At 54.3% G+C, this 18,431-nt stretch overlaps 1 protein-coding gene across 2 annotated transcripts in view; it reads left to right on the forward strand.

Annotated features, from left to right (window-relative positions):
• The window catches only part of TMEM72 (transmembrane protein 72), a 29,976-nt gene that overhangs the window by 9,336 nt on the left and 2,209 nt on the right, over positions 1 to 18,431 (forward strand). Inside the window, exons 2-3 of one of the 2 annotated variants that reach the window (XM_076010393.1) lie at positions 12,085 to 12,151; positions 16,210 to 16,281. In XM_076010393.1, the coding sequence (XP_075866508.1) occupies positions 12,085 to 12,151; positions 16,210 to 16,281 (139 nt within the window). Of the gene's footprint in view, positions 1 to 12,084; positions 12,152 to 16,209; positions 16,282 to 18,431 lie in introns of those variants that run through there. The other variant, XM_076010394.1, reaches the window with a different exon arrangement.

Genomic DNA, 18,431 nt, shown 5'->3' on the forward strand with positions numbered 1-18,431 from the left:
AATCAAGACAGTGCAGGATTGACACAAAAGGACAGGTCGATCAGTGGAAAAGAATAGAACCCAGAAACAGACCTAGACATATATGAGCAACTGAAACTTTGACAAAAGTACAAGACATTTTAGTGTAGAAAAAAATATTTTCAACAAACGGTACTAGAATAATTGAATATCCTTTTACCAAAAAAATGGACTTTTATCTATACTTTGTACCATATCCAAAAAGTTACTCAAAATGAATCATAGACCTAAATGTAAAATTTAAAACTATAAAACTTCTGGCCGGGCGCTGTGGCTCACGCCTGTAATCCTAGCTCTTGGGAGGCCGAGGCGGGCGGATTGCTCAAGGTCAGGAGTTCAAAACCAGCCTGAGCAAGAGCGAGACCCCGTCTCTACTATAAATAGAAAGAAATTAATTGGCCAACTGATATATATATAAAAAATTAACCGGGCATGGTGGCGCATGCCTGTAGTCCCAGCTACCCGGGAGGCTGAGGCAGAAGGATCACTCGAGCCCAGGAGTTTGAGGTTGCTGTGAGCTAGGCTGACGCCATGGCACTCACTCTAGCCTGGGCAACAAAGCGAGACTCTGTCTCAAAAAAAAAAAAAAAACTATAAAACTTCTAAACAATAGTACAAAATCTCAGTAATGGGTTAGGCAAAGATTTCTTAGACACAATAACAAAAGTGCAATTCATAAGAGAATCGATTAGTTGGACATCATCAAAGTTTAAAACTTCTCTCTTCAAAATATAATGTTAGGAGAATAAAAAGACAGTGAACAAAAGAGATATGATGACAAATAAACACATGAAAATACGGTATGTTTTGCATCACTAGTCATCAGAGTAATGCAAATCAGAACCACAATGAGATAATACTGCTTACATATTAGACTGCCCAGAATTACTCAGCATAGCAAGTGTTGAAATGTTGGCAAGGGCATAAAAGTCTCAAACTACTAGTGGGAATGTAAAATGGTATAATCACTTTTGGAAATGATATGGCAGATTCTTAAACAGTTAAACACACACCTGCCGTATGATCCAGCCATTCCACTCCTGGGCATTTACCCAAGATAAAAGCATGTGTCCATACAAAGTTTGCACAGGAATGTCATAGCAGTTTAATTTGTAATAGCCAAAACCTAGAAACAACCCAAGTGTCCATCAGAAGGCAAGTTATAAATAAAGTGAGGGATGTGCATGCAATGGAATACTACTCAGCAACAGAAAGGCATGGACTGTTGATACACGCTACAACACAGAGGAATCTGGAAATACCTGTGCTGGATGAAATAGCCAAAAACAAGTACAAGCTGCATGATTCCATTTATCTAAACTGCTCAAAAATACAAGCTAATCTCTAATGACAAAAAGCAGATTAGTGCCTAGGGGTGGGCAGCAGAATGGGAGGGTAAAATTACAATGATAAGATACAAGAAAATTTGGGGGTGAGATTGAAGTGATGGTTTCATGAGCATAGACATACGGCAATGCTTACCAAATTGCACTTCCAGTATGTATAGTTTGTTGTATGTCAATTATCCCTCAATGAAGCTGTCCCTAGAAGTGGATGTGTCGGTTGTCTACGCCAAAACCATGCTGTATAAGAGCTGCAAAGCATCAGTGGCATACCGCAGTGAGCGTTCACGTCCGCTGGGTAGGCCAGGCAGCTGCACTAAGGTTGTCTGCGTGTGCTCCTCCCACTGGAATTCAGATGGCTGTCGGCTCCGCAAGGCTGGCCTGGGCTGGGATGATGAGGGACACTCTGCTTCTGTGTCTTTCATGCTCAGCACACCAGCCCAGGTATGTGCTCATGGCAGTGGCAGGGCACAGGAGGGCAGGCCCAGTTCCTGAGCCCAGTGCATGGCTGCGTTTGCATCCTATCAGATGATATCCTATTGCCCAAAGCAAGTCGCATTGCTGAGCCCAGGTTCAGGAGATTGGAAACAGACTTTGCCTTAGTTTGAGGGACTACAAAGTCACATAACAAAAGGTGGGGATACCAAGGGGGTGAAGGTTTGGGAGCACCCTTGCAATCTACCACAGGGACTTCTGCAGGACCAAAACAAAAAAAGACCTCTTGGCTACTCTACTTCAGTCCGTGGCCCATGTTTGGAGAACCTAGTAGAGCACGGGTGGGCTCTACTACCTTTGAGCCATTCTTCACAGACAAGCTTGTGAGAGCATTAGAGGATGCTGAGTGCCGTGCTGCACTCTGATGTCTCTTCCAGCTGAATATCCAGAAATTTCTACCATGAAATCTTTGCCTTTTCTCACACTATCTGTGAGCTCTGGCTCATGTGTGTCAGCTGAACTGATCTCAACATGCAGGTAAAACTCCTTGCCGTGCTTAGTATCTGCTACAACTTCTGAGTTTGAAGGATTGTGACTACTATCTTATCATCCCAGTGAATTTGTAACAGCTGATTCCAACATCTCCATGTTCTTAGAAATGGTGCAAATCTTGCTCTTCACCTCTGCAACCATCTGTGACCACTTCTGAGCCATCCCCACCCATTGGCATCAGCCCAGAACATCCTTACTTGAGATGTCCTTGGAGATCCTGGGACAGTAGAAGAGAAGCAATCAATACACGCCGTGAGTTACGAGGCTGCTTCAGCAAACTCAAACGCAACCCACGCAGTCAGAACAGACAAGTGACAGTCAACCACGAGGTCCCTCCAAAGCAAAAGCAGCACCAGCCCACTGCCAGGGGGATGTCCCCACAGCAGGCAGAACCACAGCCTCAGGAACCACTGGCCTGAGCCTCTTTGGGTCCCTAGAAGGGTTACAGAGGGTCTTACACAAGAGACGTTGAGATGGGAGGTTGGGTCGCTTGCATCCCAGCCAGACCTTGAGAAGGGACCCGAGACAGGAAAATCGATGAATGGCATCAGTGCAAAGGGAAGAGCTCTTTGGCCACAAGAAAAAAAAATGTGATAATGGAAGCAGAAGATGAAAATAAACCCTCTCCTCCCCCTTGAGAATACTGGTGGGAACAGCCTGCCTCTTATAACAGTTCTACTAGCCATCAGCTACATTTGCACAGCACTCAGTTGTTCACTAAGACTGAACGCTGGTAGCCACCGTTACACATGTTTCTATTATGCCGTTTTCCAGAAGCTGATGCAGACCAGAGAGTTTATGACTTTCCTGAGGACCCAGGACTCAGCTTTTCTGATGCAAGACTCATGTTCTCTCTGCTACTGCACAGTCTCATCCTAGCTTTCATACACCCTCACCGTGAACCAGAGCTCCCAGCCGAGAAGCATGCTCAGACAGTGCCCAGGCCTGCACTATGGGCTCTTGGCCCAGCATCTCCGGCCCCTGCCAAGCCTGAACTGGAACAAACAGCTCAGGAACACAACTCAGAAGCAAGCCCTGGCCTCTGGGAGAAGAAAGTGCTTGCACTGATTGAGGTTGGCCCAGCCCAGGCAGGAGGGACAGAGACAGGAGACTCCTCCATGAGAGAGGCAAGTCCTGTCTGTGAATGGCGCCGTCCAGGTGCAATGCAAAACTCTGCCCAGGAGAGCGCTGGGAGTGGGACAAGGCATGGGCTGTGCTGGGCATGACGTGCTTCTGTTGGGCAGCGCTGAGGGTAACGGGGGAGCCTGAGGTGGGATGACAGGAAGGGAGGGAAGGAGTTAATGGCCACTAGCGACAGCACAAAGTAGTGCTGGGCGGCTTGCCCGGCGCCCTCCTCCCGCAGCGGAAGGACAGCACACCAGATCGAGCAGTTCTGAGGGCAATTCTTTCTCATGGAGAATTTGTTGTGACGAGGCTCTGATCCTGGGGGCGGCAGGCACTGTCCCCTTGTTTGTCCCCAGTATACAAGGTCAACTCCTCTGCCTGGGGGCCCGGCTCAGGGCAGCGCCCGAGGGCCACTTCCTAGAGTGCGTAGTTGATGCATGCCGGCCAGTTTCAGGCTGGACTAACGCTGTGAAGCCAGGGTGCAGGCCACTCTCCAAGAGTAGCTGAAAGCCCTAGACCCTGAGGCTATCTAAGTCTCTGGATGCCAGGACCACAGCTACTGTCGGGGCCAGCAAAGGGCCCACCGCTCCTGCAAGGCCGGGGCTGAGTGCCACCCAGCTTGGAGTGAGTGAGCATCACCTGAATTTTACAATGAGGGCCTCTTTAATTTTAGGGCGAGCACATTCTTAATTTTAAAGTGAGTCCTTCTTTAATTTAAGGGGGAATGCTTCCTTAATTTTAGGAGGAGCACCTCAATTTTAGGATGAGCACCTCCTTAATTTTCTATTGAATCCCTAATTACAAAATGACTACCTCCTTAATTTTAGGGGAGCACCCCTTAGTTTTGGGAGGGGCATCTCTTAGGGAGAGCACCGCTTTAATTTTAGCGTGAGTACATCCTTAATTACAGATGCGTGCTTCCTTCGCCTGCGGGGGGGGGGGGGGCGCCCCCTTCATTTTGAGCCTGGCTGTCTTTCTCGCCCCACCGCCGGCCTGCCTCTCTGGGCGCTGTAGCTTCTGTGAGTCTTACAGAGAGCCCTGCCTAGGTGTGGAAACCTGGAAAGACCAGGGGTACAATGCCACAAAGCAAAGAGTGGGCTGTCCTCACCCGTGGGCCGACGTGAGGCCTTTGAGAGAGCAGGACTCCACCGTGCGGTGTCCGGGGACAGACTCTCAGCAGACAGGAGGGCTCCGCCGCAAGGTCCCAGTTCCATCCTTCACTCAACACTCCCCAGACTTCAGGCCACACTTTGTGTTCACTTCCTGGCTTCTGAAATGCCGGTTGTAGAGACCAGTCCCCTGGAAAAACATCTAGAACCTCCAGGGCCCCCGTCAGAACATTTTGGGGTCCCATGCGTATGTCACCTGTAACTGTGCTGCCTTCCAAGGACAGCTTGTTCCCAGCAGGGTCCAACCAGCATACCAGGCTGGGACTTCCACAGCCAGGGCCGTCACACCTGTCCAGGCTGAGGCTGGCTACGGGTCACAAAATTCCTGCAGTAAGAACTCTCACTTCTTGCTTTCCTCACTTTTTCTGCTGGGAATCGTTGCAAAATAAAACTCTGGAAGGAACCTGCTTGAAGGAGGCAGGTCCCCACAGAACCTCCATGAGGTCCTAAGATAGAAACCACAATAGGCCCATCGGACCTCCCAGATAGCACCCACTGCTGGGAGCCTGCACACCCAAGGCTGTGTGGACCCAGGAGCCTGGATTTTGGCTTCCTGACAACCAACTGAGGACTGAGGGAGGCCAGAGGCCCACGGGGTCTTGGATGAATGCTCACTCCTCAAGAGTCAGAATGTAGGCTGGGTGGGGTGGCTGGCGTGGCTGGGGCAGCTCAGGTGGCTCGTTGGGCGCTGTCGCTCTGACTGCTGACTGGGTTCATCGGTTCCTGCCACCTTGCCCAGCTCTGGGCGCTGCACAGAGAAACACTCAGAGCAGTGCACGGAGCCACAGTTCGAGACTCTTGGCTCGCTGCGCCTTCCCCTGCTTCCCCTCGCCTTTCTCCTCCTTGGAGCCTTCCTTGGTTCCCACGCAGAATGGAGACATCCCTTGTCCCGTTCCCAGAGCACTGGGCCTGTTTCCACCCTCCACACCTCTCCGTTTGTGGGGATGGACTGTCTTCCCAGGCTGTGGCAGGGATTTGCTTTGCAACTCTGTGCTTTCCCCAGGCCTGGCCAGAGGACGGGTGGGGTGAAGGGTCTGCGACCACGGGGCCTTCGGATCCTGGCTGGGCAGCTCGGGCTGGTGGGATGAACTGTCCTGGTGGGGGCATTGGTGCCACAGCCCCTCCTGACTCAGAAGAGAGCTCTGCTCCGGGAGAGGGGTCCTTGCTGGATGCCTGAGGAGAGGGACAGGCGGGCAGTGTCCACACCGACCCACGGCTTGGGCTTCGGGAGGGTCACTGAGGCAGTGAAGAGGTGGTTTCCAGCCCTGTGCTGACACAGACATTACAAAAATCCGCTCAAGCTGGTTGGAGAGGGACACAGCAGTCCACTGCCAATAACAACAGGGCCCCATCTCTCCAGACGACCCCTCTGCGCTCACGAAGGGCCCTGAGGACACGCCCTCTCCACATGCACATTCTCATGCCAGCCCTTCCCCAGCCACTACCTCGGGACCACTGGGAGCCGCACTCAGAGCCGGGCTTCTCTCTGCCCTTTACTGCCCATGTGCCTCGGGCAAGGGGCTCCACCTCGGGCAAGGGGCTCCACCTCGGGCAAGGGGCTCCACCTCGGGCAAGGGGCTCCACCTTGGGCAAGGGGCTGGCATGAGAACGTGCATGTGGGGAGGGCGTGTCCTCAGGGCTCTTCGTGAGCGCAGAGGGGTCGTCTGGAGAGATGGGGTCCTGTTGTTATTGGCAGTGGACTGCTGTGTCCCTCTCCAACCAGCTTGAGCGGATTTTTGTAATGTCTGCGTTTGGATTTTTCCATGAATAACACAGGGCGAACAGTGCCCACCTTGGGGTGTGCAGGTTAGGCAATATGCAGGCGGAGGGCCTGCTACACTGCATCGCATGTTTGCCGGCATCTCGTTGGGAGGTGGCTCGCCCTGGGAGCTTCCAAACCGCATGTCTGGCCCCCTGTGACCAGCCCACACCTCTGCCTTCCACTGCTCTGAGAAAGCCAAAAATCCAACACGGGATGACAGGTTATTATGCCCTATGCTTTATGCTTGGGAAGCCCCCTTGCCTGGGTCCCCAGGCAGAACCAACGCTGCCCCTCCAACCCCTGTGCCAGGTGCTCTGCTGTACAGACAGGAGGACGAGCCCACCTGGGCCACACCATCAGGAGCCACAGCCAGAACTGAGCTTCCAGCCAAGGCCGAAAAAGGAACTAGCAGGTGTCAGTGTGCTGAGAGAGGGGGAGGCCAGGAGCACCCAGAGATGGGCTCTGTCCCTTAACTACCACCAAATGTCACCAGAGAGGTCAAAAAGTTTTCTGAAATATCAGTCTGAACTCAGCTCTCTGCTGCTTCAAAACACTCAAGGGTCCTCCCGCCCACCCTGTGGAGGCTGGTAAGGACCCCACGTCACGTCAGTGCACATCACTGCCCACTGCCCACCCTTGCAGTGCCCTGCTCCGCAGGCAGACTCTTGCCTCCACCACTTGCGGCTGCGGGATCCCCTTCCAGCAGCCCGGAATGCCGGGCCCCTCCACCGGCACATGTCCATTTCCTGCACACCTTCCTAGTCCGCCCTGGTTTAATCTTCTTTGTGCATTCTTTCCCAACTGGCCCAGGAAGGGCCCCTTGCTCGTCTGACCCCAGAGCTCTTAGGCGAGCTCCCCTCTCCCGCAATACAACTTGGCTCTCTGTCCTCGCTGTGTGTACTTTGCTCGGTCCACATCGCATCTCCCCTGCTGGACCAAGCACACCCAGGGATGACCCAATGTCCGACTGCAGCCCACCGCTGGGCCTGACCCCAGACCATCCCAGCAAGATCCCACAGAAGAGCAGGTGATCCCCCCATCTAGGAAGAGCTGCCAGGAGCACACCGAGTCGTGTGTGCATGCAGCTCCCAGCAGAAGCAGCCTGAGGATGGAGGCCTCAGGCAGACGGTGCAGGGGACAGAGGAAGGACCTCATGCGTCTAGGAACACGAACCCCAGAATGGGGAGGATCAACCAGAAAGGGGTTGGTCCCTTGGCCTGGGTGTCCAAGGGCCTTACAGTCTCCTGTAAGAGCCCCACTGGATCCCCTAAAGCCCTACCTGGGCTGAGCCCCATACTCCTGGCTCCCCACTCTCTCCTCCTCCAGCCAAAGGGCAGCCCTCTGTCCCTGGGCATGCAGAATCTGGCCAGCTACGGTTGCGAGGGAGCTTTGGGGAGAGTGACCACACTCCCTTTGTGCACAGTAGCCGGCTGGAAGCTGGGAAAGCTGGCAGGGCAGAGTTAGGCGGGTAGGGGTTGGGGGTACTGAGGAGCCACCTCCTACCACTGGCCACCTGACATCTGCCAGGCACAAAGCCATGTGTTCCAAACTCATTGTTTTCTCCAATAAGAGTTATACCTCTGTGAGGTGTGACTTAGTTTTCTCATTCCACAGACGAGAAAACTCAGCTCGGATGGGTTAAGCACTCACCAGTTTGCCCAGGTAATAACGCACAGAACTGGGATTCCAACTCAGCTCTCGTTTCTCTGTTACTGTTACTTTGATTTTTTTAAAATGCAAACCAGCACTGCCTCTGCAGTGCTCCTCCGATGCCTCTCTGACTGTTGACCCCTGTTTCAGTCTTAACTGTGCAAAACGAAAGGCATCAAAATAGGTCTCCGCATCCTTGACAGTTGCGAATCAGGCAAAGGAACTGGGTTCCCAAGACCCTGCCCTGCCTTCTGCTGGTCGTTTGCCACAGCCCAGGCAGATCTGCCGTGACTGCCCGTGTGCGCCAGCCCCCGCCTGCCCAGCCGTGCACAGCCACAGCGGCCCTGAGCCCAGGACCCCTTCCCCAGGCCGGGTGGGAAGACCTCCTCCCCTACGCAGGGCTGGACCTTTGCACCAAAAATTAACGAGCCAGTCGCTGAGCACCTGCGATGTGCTGGCATCAGTTGGCTCGCTGAACCCCCACGACCATCATGTGCAGGAGGGATAGCGCAGAAATCCACGCTCAGAGATGGAGCGACTCGGCCGTTAACTGGCAAGTGTGAGACAGAAACTCAGAGCTGCCCTGGCATGCGTGGTTGGTTGGCTGGTTTGACTTACACTCTCTGTGCCTCGGTTTTCTCTAATGTAAAATGGGAGTAACAATAGTACCTTCATGTAGGACTATTACATGACTAAAGAAGTTAATAAATTAACAAATGCTAAGTGCTGAGAGTAGGACAGGATACGTAGTGAACACTGGATAATGGCCATCTGCCAGCACGACATACACACACACTCACACACACCCACACTCACACTCATATACACACACACTCACACACACCCACACTCACACACTCACACTCATATACACACACACACTCACACACACCCACACTCACACACTCACACTCATATACACACACTCACACACACACTCACACACTCACACTCATATACACACACTCACACACTCACACACACACTCACACACTCACACACTCACACTCATATACACACACTCACACACTCACACTCATATACACACTCACACACACTCACACACTCACACTCATATACACACACACACACTCACACACTCACACTCATATACACACACTCACACACACACTCACACACTCACACTCATATACACACACTCACACACTCACACACACACTCACACTCATATACACACTCACACACACTCACACACTCACACTCATATACACACACTCACACACACCCACACTCACACACTCACACTCATATACACACACTCACACACACCCACACTCACACACTCACACTCATATACACACACACACACTCACACACTCACACTCATATACACACACACACTCACACACTCACACTCATATACACACACACACACCCACACTCACACACTCACACTCATATACACACACACACACTCACACATTCACACTCATATACACACACTCACACACACCCACACTCACACACTCACACTCATATACACACACACACTCACACACACACTCACACACTCACACTCATATACACACACTCACACACACACTCACACACTCACACTCATATACACACACTCACACACTCACACTCATATACACACTCACACACACTCACACACACTCATATACACACTCACACACACACCCACACTCACACTCATATACACACACACACACTCACACTCATATACACACACTCACACACACCCACACTCACACACTCACACTCATATACACACACTCACACACACACTCATATACACACTCACACACACCCACACTCACACACTCACACTCATATACACACACACACACTCACACTCATATACACACACTCACACACACCCACACTCACACACTCACACTCATATACACACACACACTCACACACACACTCACACACTCACACTCATACACACACTCACACACACTCACACACTCACACTCATATACACACTCACACACACTCATACACACACTCACACACACCCACACTCACACACTCACACTCATATACACACACATTCACACTCATATACACACACTCACATACACCCACACACACACTCACACTCATATACAAACACACTCACACACACCCACACACTCACACTCATATACACACACATTCACACTCATATACACACACACTCACATTCACACTCATATACACACACATTCACACTCATATACACACACACTCACACACACACACTCCCACATTCACACTCATATACACACACTCACACACACACTCACACACACTCACACACTCACACTCATATACAAACACACTCACACACACCCACACTCACACATTCACACTCATATACACACACACACTCACACACTCACACTCATATACACACACACTCACACATTCACACTCATATACACACTCACACACACCCACACTCACACATTCACACTCATATACACACACACTCACACACACACTCACACACTCACACTCATATACACACACACACACTCACACACTCACACAAACACACATTCACACACCCGCACTGGCAGACAGTGGACACCAGGAAACTGTATCCTCTGGAGCCAGAAGTCTCCAGCCCGGTCTCTGAGTCCTCACTTTCTAGCTTGTGTCCTACACAAGGTTGTGAGTGAACTACACAGGGTCACTGAGCCTCACTTCCCTCCTCTGTAAAATGGGAGAATAGGACTCGCTGTGCCACAGGGCTGCTGTGAGGAGAGGGCAGGCGTGTGAGCATCGCACCTGAGTTCTGAGGTCTCTGCAAGGTGGAGCCAGCCCTCTCCCAAGACAAGCCAGGGCGGAGGCACCCTGGAGCGGGCGGGCAGCCTGGAGCCTGGAGCACAGGGAGCACCAGAGCCCCGCCCACCACCCAGGAAACAGAGGCGCCTCCCTCCCCTGCGAGGCCGCCGCACTCTGCTCCCTTCTCCCCAAGCATTTCCACGATCCCCTGGCATCGAGGGGTGGGGTGCCCGTGACCTCATTGAGGCAGCATTTCAGCAGTAGACAAAGGGTCCCCTTCAGCTTGGCGCACGCGGGGACAGAAGTGCCAGGGCCCAGGGAAGCAGCCCCCCACCCCCGCCCCCAACAGCAGCAACAAAGCTGTGACCACACACAGGCAGCCAAGGCGACAGCCCTGCCACCCCATCGTCTTGGATTGTCTGGAAGGGGGTCAGGGCGAAGCCACACTCCAGCACACAGCAGGATGTGTCGTGAGAGCCCAGAGAGAGAAATGCGGGGTGCCCGGGGGTGCTCTCAGTCAGGGACAGAAAGAGGTTATCAGTGGCCTGAGGCATTGTCCATGGACCATTTTCACCGGTGACCAGATAGGGTCAGAGCTGTGCCGACCGAGGGAATCCCGAGGAGGAGAGCACCCGGAGCCAGCACGCCTGGAAAGGCGAGTCTGAGGCTAAATTCACCCTGGGCAAATGGAAGGTCCACACCAACCAACGGCCAGGAAAGGGCAGGAGGGAGCCCGGGCTGAGTGAGGGGTCATCAGTGCTGGGCGCACAGCAGCGAGCCCAGCGTGCGAGCTGCAGCTGCAGCTGCCCCTGCAGCAAGTGAGGGGAAGGCCACACAAACAGCACCTCTGGTGACCTGGGCGAGGAAACAGACTGGGGCAGGTCCCCCATGGCCAAGCACTGCAGCCAGACACACGGCACACGCTGGCACAGGCCACCACACAGGGAGGAGCACGGCCGTGGAACCAAGGGGCTGGGGACCCTAAGGGTGGCTGCATGACCAAAGTTGCAGAGCAGGGTGGGCACCTGTGCTCTGGGAGGGAGGATCAGAAGACCCCTGGGGCTCTTCTTGGAGCTTCTGGGGACCAATCAGGAGGCTCTCTGCTCTCTTCAACTTTCCTAGCCACAGCTTCTTGGCCATGAGGAAAAGAGTTCACCCTGGCTCTAAGTCCACAAGGAGAAGGCTCACTCCACAGCCAAGGAGCCCTCAGCAGGGCAGTGCTGGGGTGTGGAGCACTGGGCCCACTGTCCCCTCTCCTCTTGCCCCTTAGTGTTGATCGGCGTGGGCACTGAGACCTTCCTCCGGGGGCAGTTCAAAAGCCTGGCTTTCTATCTGCTGTGAGTATGTGCACGGGCCCCTCTCTGCCTGCAAGTCTGCTCCAACTCACTCTCCATCTGTCTACTCCTCTAACCTAGAGCAGCTCCCTCCCCACGATTATTCCATCCTATCCCAGAGGTAGAAAGAGTCAAGGGGGCTTGTAGGATAGCTCCTGATTGGGGCAGACCATCCCATAAACCAACCATTTGTCCTAAAATCCACCAACCCACCCATTCATCCACCCATCCACTTTCCATCCATCCACTCATCCATTTACCGACCCACTCACCCACTCGCCACCCATCTGTCCATCCATTCATTCATCCATTAACTCAACCACTCACACACTCACTCACTCACGCACTCACCCATCCACCCATCCACCCATCCACCCATCCATCCATTCAGTCATTCATTAACTCAACCACTCATGCACTCACTCACCCACCCACCCATCCATCCATTTATCCATTTAACTCACCCACCCACACACTAACTCACTCACCCACCCATCCACCCAACCATCCATTTATTCATCCATTAACTCAACCACTCACTCACTCACTCACTCACCCACCCATCCACCCATCCATACATTCATTCATCCATTAACTCAACCACTCACTCACTCACCCACCCATCCACCCATCCATCCATTCATTCACCCATTAACTCAACCACTCACTCACTCACTCACCCACACATCCACCCATCCATCCATTCATTCATCCATTAACTCAACCACTCACTCACTCACTCACTCACTCACCCACACATCCACCCATCCATCCATTCATTCATCCATTAACTCAACCACTCACTCACTCACTCACCCACACATCCACCCATCCATCCATTCATTCATCCATTAACTCAACCACTCACTCACTCACTCACTCACTCACCCACACATCCACCCATCCATCCATTCATTCATCCATTAACTCAACCATTCATGCACTCACTCACTCACCCACTCATCCATCCATTCATTCATTTATCCACTAACTCAACCACTCACACACTGACTCACTCACCCACCCTCCACCCACCCAACCATACATCCATGCATCACAATCATTTCTTTATTCAGCAAACATTAACTGAGCTCTTGTTTTAGAAAGAGGGGCATCAGGTCAAGAGAATACATAGTTGAGCTTCTCTACATGCCAAGAACAGTTAAATGTCATATTTACATTATGTTATTTAACTCACATCACCATAGGAAAGTGCATACTGGCCTGGTTTTGCAGGTGAGAAAATCTAGAGGAAGGAAACTTTCCCACATCACGGAGCTCAGGAGCAGCAAAGCCCAGCTTCACAGCCAGGCTCCTTCCATTCTCCAGATGAGGTCCTTTCTTCTCCACCCGTAGCTGCCTGTGCAAATACCCCTGGAGGGAAGGAGACCACTGGTGTCCCAGGGGATGAGGAAAGACCCAGGGTCTCTGCGGCCCCACCATGAGGGGCTACCAGTGGTTTCTTCCTGATTATGCAGGAAGCCACGTTTTCCAGCCCCCCGGGTGCTGAAGCGGTTACTTAGCAGAGAAGTGGTGGGGGATGATGGCAATGATTGGCCCAGGTCTGTCTGCAGTTGCCAGGCTCTGCCCTCCTTTGCCCTCCCTCCACAGGCTCCACCACACCTTCCTCCGGTGGCCCAGTCTACTCACCCTCCCTCCCCTGCCTGTCTGGGCAGGTTCTTTACTGTGCTTGGTGGCTCCCAGCCACCGCCCCCTCTGAGACTATTTCCACACTGCCACCTAGACACAAGGAGCTGTCCAACAACTTCCAATGGCTCCGTCTCCCCCCTCTAGTCCACACTGTGCCATTTCTGACCCCTGCCTAACTTCTCACCCATTTATGCCTGGGGGCTTCTCACTCTTTCACAGACTCACCGAATTGCCGCATTCCACTGTACACTGAGTACCTTCCACCCATTTCGGCATTCCCAAAGCCATGCGTTCCTTCCTAGCACTCCACCCTGGGAACTGAAGTGATTGCTCCTTGCTCTGAGCACCCTCCCTGTCTTACTGACTCTGTCCCCGGCTGGCAGCTGTGCCCTACCTCCCTGGGACCCAGAGGCAGGCGGGCCTTCGTCCTCTCCAGTGGGGCCCTTACTCACAGGGCGGGGCCGTGGCAGGGGGACGCAGATTGCTTTGCCCATCTGGGCACTGGGTGGCCCAGTCCAGCCTCAAGTCCCTGCCCCTCACTGTGAACTAGTTTATGTTTCCCACTCATGCCCTTCTCTCTAACCCTGGCAGGATTGGCACCCATGGCCCCCCAATCCGTCCCTGCCAGCCACTCATGAGCACCAAGCAGGAAGTCTGAATGAGTCATTTTATTCCCCAAACCTCAATTTTCTCCTCTGTCCCAGGGCGTAGGAAAAGGCAATGCTGAGTGTTTTACAAAGTGCCATGGTGTGCCTCTTAGACACACAGGCTCTGGAGCCTGAATGCTGGGTTCTAATCTTGCCCTACTACTAATCAGCTGTGTGACCACAGGCAAGTGACTTAAGCTCTCTGAGCCTCAGTTTTCTCATCTGTAAACTGAGGGTAATTATAGTGCTTCTCATAAAATTTTTGCAAGGACTAAATGAGTTGCTACTTGTAAAGCCTTTAGAACTATGCTTGGCCCAAAGGAATCATTATATAAATGTTAGTTATTATTATTTTAAAACTGAGCAGTAAGAGTTAGGCACAAGCTGGGAGACACAGAGAGAGTAAGAGAAAGCTGACATTAAGTACTAAATGGTCACAAAGGGGAGAGAGATGATAACTAGCATTTATATAATCACTATGTGCCAAGCGTGGTCCTAAGTGTTTTACAAATATCAACTCAAGTCTTGTAACAATTTTATTGTTGAAGCACTATAACAGCCTCAGTTTACAGACGAGGCAACTAAGGCATGGCATGGCCAAGCTCTGCACCCGTGTTCACACAGCTGGTCAGTAAATGGCAACACCTGGGGCTCTGGGGCCACCTGGCACGGAGCCGCCTCGCCCTAGACGGCAGCAGGCACTCTCGTGCATTCCTGGCCAAGCACATTATGGAGCACGGAACCCAGCCAGGCCCGCGCTGCAGAGGGAGTGCACAGACTGGCGGCTCTGGCCATACCGTACCTCACAGGAAGCAAGAGGTCACCAGACAGACTTGTGAGAGAAAAGGGAGGCCTTCCAAAAATGAGTAAGGGTCTACTTCGTGGTTCAGACCCTGTGCAAAGGCCCTGTGGTGCCTAATAACTTCCTGTGTAGTCAGGGAAATATGGAATTTTATGACGGGATTTAAAAGGTGTGCTGAGAAATTTCATGAGCCAGTGAGACTCTCCAAAAACACATATATGAGGCCCATTCCCAAAGATTCTGATGTACAAAGTCTACGGGTGGCCCAGAAATCTGGTTCACGTATTCCCCAGCAGATTCTGGTTGGACAGTTCCTGGACCCTACTGGGAGCAGGAGGAGCCTTTGAGGCACTCTGGGTCAGGAGGAACACGGCCAGATCCGGGTGTGCTAGGGCAGCCAGGCATGCCAGACTGGAAGAGCAGGGGGCAGAGCGGGGTCAGCGAGACCCAGGGGAACTGGGGCCCCATCCGGGGGCAGGGCCCAAACCCAGGCAACGCCGGTGAGGCCAGAGAGGATGGGTGTGGTTCCAAAGGCATTGAAGGGGCACCGTCAGCAGTCCTGGAGACTGGACGATGGAAAAAGAGGGAGAAGGAAGAGCAAGGAACAGGTCCCTATTTAAGGCTGGAACCCCAGGCAGTGGGTGTCAGTCCCGAGGCCAGTAGGCAGAAGGACGCACCTGCCAGTGTCCACACAGGGTGCCCGGGTGAGGCCCATCCCGCTGCTGCCCACGGCTTCCTCCTCGCCTATCTCTGAGCCCCTGCCCTCACCGCTCTACCACGTGGCCCAGCCCAGGACAGGCCCCGCATCCAGACAGCCCCTGGCAAATGTGGTCTGGGTGACACAATCAGGCCCGTCTGCCGGCCGTAGACCCCAGGAGGCCAAGGTGCTGCGAGAAGACAGCCCAGGAGAGAGTGAACGGAGCATCGGGAATGCAGCCTTGCTCACCTGTCTCTGTCTATAGCTTTACAGGAGCCGCCGTCTCCGTGTGCGAAGGGGCCTACTTTGTGGCTCAGCTGCTGGCCATCTGCTTCCAGTAAGTAGCCTCCGGAGAGGCCCTCCACCAGCGCCGCCCCAGCCCAGACACCCCAGACGCTCTGCCCAAGAGGCCGAGACCGGGACGTGTCCTGCTCCTGAAGCTACCAGGGACAGGTCCCCTCCATGGTACAGCCAGCCCCAGCCCAGGGGTGGGCCCAGGCCCGCGGAGCTCAGTCACCTTCTTTGCCCTGTTCCCGACCAAGGGAACCAGCTGAGCCTTCACTCACGGCCTGCTCCTGCCCAGAATCCCCCAGGAAAGTCCAGCTCCCCCTCTCCCCAAAGCAGCCGGTGTCTGGGCCCCGGTGCCCACGCTGCCCACCATAGGGTGAGGACCTGCACAAGGCCCAGCTTGGTGTGAGCAGAGCAGGGTTCGAGAACTGGCTCTGCCTCTCGCTAGGACTCAGGGGCAAGTCAGGGGCTGCAAGCCCCCATACCCACTTGTGGGGGCAAGAGTGCAGACTTGGCAGGACCCCTGAGGCCACATGGCCACGGAGGCCCCGCTGCTGCCCAGCCGACACTCAGTATGTCGATACTGTCGTGTGGGACCGAGGGCTGGGGCCACAAACCACTACTTTCAAAAGAGGAGAATACCTGCCTTTAGAGCCATCGTCTTCACCTCTGACTTGGCCTAGAGCAGAGGCCCTGTGCAGGCTAGCTTTAGGAGACAGCGGGCCTGAACTCTCAGAACCCAGAGCCTAGATGGCCGAGTGGGACCCCAGAGAGACCCAGGCCTTGAATCCAGCTGTTCTGGCACCTGGCAAGGCCACTGGCTGCCTCCCAGGCTCACCAGCCCCAAGACAGTAGCCTTCCCCTTCTCTGCTGAATGTCACTGCCAGGGGGGCCTTGAAACTTCCATGGAGTGGGGGCCTAGGGCAGGGGAGGGAGGAGCCCTGGATGTGAAGGGGCATTTTTACCTCCTCAGGACTCCAGCGCGCGCACACACGCGTGACCACCAGGGGGCGCGAGCGAGCCGTGGCAGCCTAGGCCCCTGCGGGTGGCGCGGGAGGGCGGTGCTGAGGGCGGTGCTCCAGCGCAGCGAGCCTGCCCACGCCTCCGCTCCAGGCCAAGTCAGGGTGAACAGGAAAGCGATGGATCTAAAGGCAGGCACTTTCCTCTTTTGAAACCTGGAGGCAGCGCCTCTGAAGAAACCTGCTCAACATCAGGCCTCTGCCAGGGCCACGCGCCGTCCCTGCGAGCAGTTAGGGGGCGCTGTCCCAGGGCGCAGCTGGATTCCAGCCTGCTCGCCCGCCTGGCCAGGCCCCTCGTGCAATGCACCCCCTGCACCACGTCCCCGTGCAATGCACCCCCTGTACCACGTCCCCGTGCAATGCACCCCCTGCACCACGTCCCCGTGCAATGCACCACCTGCACCACGTCCCCGTGCAATGCACCACCTGCACCAAGTCCCCGTGCAATGCACCCCCTGCACCACGTCCCCGTGCAATGCACCCCCTGCACCACGTCCCCGTGCAATGCACCACCTGCACCACGTCCCCGTGCAATGCACCACCTGCACCAAGTCCCCGTGCAATGCACCCCCTGCACCACGTCCCCGTGCAATGCACCCCCTGCACCACGTCCCCGTGCAATGCACCCCCTGCACCACGTCCCCGTGCAATGCACCCCCTGCACCACGTCCCCGTGCAATGCACCCCCTGCACCACGTCCCCGTGCAATGCACCCCCTGCACCACGTCCCCGTGCAATGCACCCCCTGCACCACGTCCCCGTGCAATGCACCATCTGCACCACGTCCCCGTGCAATGCACCCCCTGCACCACGTCCCCGTGCAATGCACCCCCTGCACCACGTCCCCGTGCAATGCACCACCTGCACCACGTCCCCGTGCAATGCACCCCCTGCACCACGTCCCCGTGCAATGCACCCCCTGCACCACGTCCCCGTGCAATGCACCACCTGTACCACGTCCCCGTGCAATGCACCACCTGTACCACGTCCCCGTGCAATGCACCACCTGCACCGCGTCCCCGCTGGGCGGCTCCCACACCGCACCCCTTCCCTGCCTCACTGTGGACTTCCCATGAGCCTCGGGCCTCCCACTCTCCTCACTGGCTCCTGTGGCATCTGAGAGCATTTACCTTCCTCCCCTGCTAACCAGAAAGGCAGGGCTGCACAGTCTTTCAGAAAA

The sequence above is a fragment of the Microcebus murinus genome, chromosome 14 (genome assembly GCF_040939455.1).
Source record: "Microcebus murinus isolate Inina chromosome 14, M.murinus_Inina_mat1.0, whole genome shotgun sequence".
Taxonomy (NCBI): domain Eukaryota; kingdom Metazoa; phylum Chordata; class Mammalia; order Primates; family Cheirogaleidae; genus Microcebus; species Microcebus murinus.